Source organism: Parasteatoda tepidariorum, chromosome 3 (assembly GCF_982258835.1).
Source record: "Parasteatoda tepidariorum strain Cologne lab strain chromosome 3, Ptep-v5.0, whole genome shotgun sequence".
Classification (NCBI taxonomy): domain Eukaryota; kingdom Metazoa; phylum Arthropoda; class Arachnida; order Araneae; family Theridiidae; genus Parasteatoda; species Parasteatoda tepidariorum.
The window spans coordinates 55558321-55563698 of record NC_141757.1 but is presented as its reverse complement, the minus strand read 5'-3'; the positions used below and the strand labels follow the sequence as shown (position 1 = coordinate 55563698).

General features: G+C 33.1%; 1 protein-coding gene across 1 annotated transcript; it reads right to left on the bottom strand.

The window, feature by feature from the left end:
• Window positions 1-2419: 2419 nt before the first annotated feature.
• On the bottom strand, window positions 2420-3514 carry LOC107454923 (speckle-type POZ protein). The gene has a single exon (XM_016072266.3). It carries the CDS (start codon window positions 3512-3514, stop codon window positions 2420-2422), a length of 1095 nt encoding a protein of 364 aa, XP_015927752.2.
• Between the last annotated feature and the right edge of the window lie 1864 nt (window positions 3515-5378).

Genomic DNA, 5378 nt, shown 5'->3' with positions numbered 1-5378 from the left:
ACTTTATGCATCGCGGAATACGTACCGAGGAAACTGGTTTTTAGTATGAAGTTTATGATACCTTAAAAAATTTTTCGAATGAAAATTCTAATGATTTAGACAGTTTAAATATTCCAATACTGAAAGAATTCTCTATCAATAATATTGAATTTTTTAACTTACCAAACTTATAACTTCTAAAACTTATTAAACTTATAACAGAATCATAAATAAGAGGGAAAAATAGATAGAAAATATAAATAAAAATGGTAAAACCGTGATATTAATAAAAACTTACATTATTGATAAATACCAAAACACAAAAAGAAGCTAAAAATTATATAAGTAAGTCAATTAAAATTGTTCATTTAATTGAAGTTTAGCCAAATTATACAAACTAAATACGACCGAAATTAACTAATATAAAACAAAATTATTAAAATTCGCAATATATTTTATACCTAATTACAAGGAAAAAAAGAAAACTATTTAATACAAAGGAAACTTATTAATTTGATTAAATAAGAACAACCATTGAAGATTACCGAACGGAAACGATATTTAAAAGAAGCACTAACATAAATATTAAAACCTGGGACAAGGCAGGATATAAATATATCAACGGAATTAAAAAACCTTTACCTTAAAATTCCGGAATAGAAAAAACTAATTTATTGAGTATGAAGTTTATGGTAAAGGGAAGAAGAAAAAAAATTTTATTGCGAAAAGAGAAAGTTGTAAGCTGCTTCTTAAAATAATCGTCTGCTTTTAGCGATAACTAATTATATGTTTATATTAATAAACAGCATTCAGCTTTTATTTCTTTATAAAAGCAGACGATTTTTAACTAGAGCAGGTGTGATTCCACATCAGACAATTAATGTATTATCCGAATTAATATATTATCCGAAATTATAAAATAATAATCTGTCAGAGTATATCAACGATAACGAAAATTGAGAACCAAGAGTAGATTTTCAAAAGAAGCAAAAAAAATAGACACTTTTAAGGCTGAAATTTCAAGTTCATTAACTGGAACAAATGAATCTTGACTTTACACCTAATATCAGTCAATCGGGGAAAAAAAAATCCTGATCTTTTTAATTCTTTTTTTAATCCTGTGTGCAAACGCAGATTACGGTATTGAAAACCGAAAAGTGAAATGCCGCAATTTAATAGCGTATCAAATTTCCTGACAATTTCCAGTTTTGGGATAAAATTAAGTTTTTCTCCCGATATTTTTGGTGCTTACGAAACCTGAATTTACTAATAATCCACCAAAATTTCTTTTTCCAGTCATTTCATATCTTTTGAAAAATAAATCATTTTGTTGATAAAATGAAAAAGAAATTTTTTCAGATTGACCTACTGCAGTTTTCGAACTTTCAACTATACACACAAAAACAATTGACTGAAAACATTATCTTTGTTTGCTCCAAGATTAAATAATTTGATATAGGAATTACGGTTAATACACTATTACCAAAATTTAAAGTTAGTTTTGTTAAGATTTAATTGACGATATTTATTTTCATTTCCATATCTAGAAGCGAAATACTTTTTCAAACTCCAGTATAACCAAAATTTAAATTTTCTAGCATAATATTTTGATATTCATAACATTTTTTTTAAATTTGTATATTAATTTTAACATCATTTATCATATCAAATTTCCCTAGTACATAAATCTTTTAATTACAAATTTAATATCTTCATGCATACATTTTAAATTCTTTGGAATTTATTTTCCTTACTTGTATGTAACAATCTGTGCATTGAATTTTGAACTTAAAGAATTTTTTCTGTTTATGTATGATTTATACTTATGTTCAAAAAATTTAATTTCAAATTAATATAATGTACAGACTTTAGCCTCTTGGTGGACAAAGCCATTTAATTTTTCTGTAGGGAATTGCGAAGTTTAAATAAAAAAAATTTCCTTTGTTTAATATACCAAACCCATAAAATATAGCACAATTTTCTTTCACATTGCAGCACTATATTTTAGTAATCAAAATATTATTATTCATATTAGAATAGCAACCGGAAATGCAAAACTTATCGAATGTTTAAACAAAACATAGAAAACATTATAACAAACAGGATTTTAGCTTTAAAAATTAAAAATTAATTAAAATCTGAGAAAAATTATATAATTATACAATTAACTCAATAGGAAAAAATTACAACAGGTTCTGAAACTGTTCAACTTAGTTCAGGTTAATTGAAGTCCTAGAGCAAATCGAACCATAAAACAAACACAAAAACGAAACTTTTTCTGTTACAGAAAACTTTTAATGATCAAATTAAATATAAAACATGCATTAAAATTTATGTAATAATTTTATCACTACATCACTTAAAAAACATTTGCAAAATATTTAGATTTTATTTGATTAAAAAATCCTTTGTGTTAAAAAGTAACATCTTACGGAAAACACTAAAATACTTTTTTTCTTTCGGAAATGATACTTAATGAAACTGCTGTCAAAACGTACGAACCTAAACTCGGATTCTTATCGATTAAACTGTACCATCCGGGTGATCCTTCCACCAATTCAAATTTTTCACATATAAATTGAACAGCTTTTTCTTTCAATAGCTCATCACTATGCAAATCGGCATACAGCAATATGGATGAAACTGTTTTATCCGAAATATATGATTGGAGAGTGTTGCTGCAAGTTTGGAAAAGCGTGGTAACTTGATATTTGTCCGCAGTTGAATAGAGAGACAAGACAGTATCCAGTTCATTGTTCTCCATAATTCCTGTATAGAGATACAGTAAAAAATAATCAAATATGCGTTTCTCAATATCGGTAATCTTGACAGTATTCAATTTGCTTTCTAACATATCGTGCTCGAACATCTTTTTAAACACTGGTGACCTGGTGGAGAGGACATTCTTATGGGAGTAGATTTTCTCGCTTCCAAAAACGAATACGACATCCGAAAATAAATTGTTCTTATACAACTCCCTAAAGTCATATAGCAGTTCAGTTACATTCATAGTGGCGTTTAAGTCCTTTTCAGTTTTTGTTTTCGGACAACAATCTTCAATTATGACATTACCTCTGATTGTGAGTTTGTCATCAGGCAATGAAAACCAAACTTCTCTTACACCAGCAAGTCGAGCGATTCTTCCGGGTCTTTTGACATAATCACAATAGAATTCCGGGTGTGTTTGGGAGAAAACTCTTTCAAACGACTCCTTGTAATAAATAAGTTCACTCGAATTAAGAACTTCAAAAAAGAAAGAAGCCTTGACTTCACACTTGTTTGAATCGGTCCTTTTCAAACCAACTCTCATTTTTCCTTCTGATAGAACTGTTCTGTAATCCGTGTTACTACGACGTATTCGAGGTGCGGTTTCTACAATAACTCGCCATGCTGTTTTACAGGCTTGCGATGTGACTAATTGTGAAGAAGTCACATTTTTAACACTCGAAAACTTATCTACTTTTAGTTCAAATCCAAAACAATCATTCGAGCAGTATTTACTCGTGACATTTAATACTGTATACTTGGAACACATTGTACTCAAACTCTAAACGGCAACAAATAAAACCAAGAAAATTATACGTTTGCAATACTTGTCCCAACTGCTTTATTGAAATTACATACATTTGCAGGCTTGTGTTCTCAATTTAGGCTTATAAGCCTTTGTCAAGTAGAAAGACAGGTAGTTGTTGTTGTTGTTAATTTACGTCGCACTAGAGCTGCCCAATGGGCTTTGATCCTCTGCAGAGGGGATGGCGCCTCCGCTTCGGTAGCCCAACGACCTGCACGCGAAGTCGAGCACTTTACAGTAGCACAGTTTAACGAGGACCAATACCGTACACCCTCGGTCCCTACGCAGACTGATCGAAGTGGTCACCCACCCGCACACTGACCAAGTCAAAAAGCTTCGTGTCGTGGAACGAGAAAAAGAAGGTCACAGCTTCGTCTTCCGAAATTAACGAAAAATCTTACTGTACTTGCAAGTGTAGGGGAGAGTGGGTTCAATTGTAACATTTTTTACTTAACTATTTTTAACTAACAACAAATCCAATATATTATTAGTATTAATTGACAGACGAGTAAAGTAGACTATCCTCTACTAGAAAAAAAATAAATACCTGATTTTAAATATTATTATATTAGTTATTAAAAATTTTTGACATTCGTGTACTTGTTACAATTGTCCCCACTTACGGGGTCAATTGTAACAGTTCATAAATTCAACTAAAGCATAGTTAATTATTCATATTATCATACACTGGTTATCATAAATTAAGGAAAATTCACAAAAATCGCGATAACTCAAGAAATTACACATGGAATTTTATGAAACTTACCCACAATATACAACACATAGTAAGGTATTAAACAACATAAAAAGAAATTATCAGACATTAATAGTAGTATAGAAATTAGCACATGTATAAAATAAACAAATTGGAAGTATCGGTTTGCAATAGAAAAAGTACCTTTAATATGGAATATGATTGCTTCTAGAAGCAATACAGCACAAACAGCGATGTGTGATGCTTTCAATTATGCGGTCTATCAGTTCAATAGGAAGTGAGAGCCATTGCTCTTGTAAAGCAGTTGCAAGCGTGGCAAGGGTCTGAGGGGGCGGATTGATGGCAGATACACGCCTCCCTAGAGCATCCCAAACGTGCTCGATAGGATTCAAGTCCGGGGATCGAGCTGGCCACTCCATGCGAGTAATTGTTTCCTGTTGAAGATAATCATCAACAATGCGAGCTCTGTGTGGTCTTGCATTATCGTCCTGTAACAGGAAGCAATCACCAATTGCCCCGGCATATGGGCGCACATAAGCATCAAGGATGTTGTCTCGATAAACCTGAGCATTCACGGTTCCCCTTGGAAAGACATGGAGGTATGTGCGCCCTCCTAAGGATATGCCTCCCCAAACACAGACACTGCCTCTTCCGTATGCATCTCTTTCACGGATGTTTGATGGATGATAACGGGTCCCAGGTTCTCTCCATATCAAATAACGTCTACTGTCACTTTCTAGACTAAACCTGGACTCATCCGTAAAGAGAACAGGCCTCCATTGATCTGACGTCCAGTGGACATGTTGTCGGGCCCACTGCAAACGGTCTCTCCTATGGCGTGATGTGAGCGGCACGCAAATGGCTGGTCGTCTCGCATACAGACCACCTTCGTGGAGCCTTCTGCGCACAGTTGACGTTGACACCAACCTTCCGGTGGCTGCAGCAAGAGAGGATCTAAGATGTGTCGGAGTAGCGGTTCTATTCCTGCGTGCACTTAATGTCAAATATCGGTCATCGGCACTGGTCGTAACAGTTGGCCGTCCTTGACTGAACCTCCTAGATGCCGAATCTGTGGTTTGAAATTGCCTCCAAAGTCTATGAACCACAGATGGA

What these genes read in the sequence shown, in the direction of transcription:
- LOC107454923 (XM_016072266.3), bottom strand. Translation starts at nt 3,514, where the DNA reads ATGTGTTCCAAGTATACAGTATTAAATGTCACGAGTAAATACTGCTCG.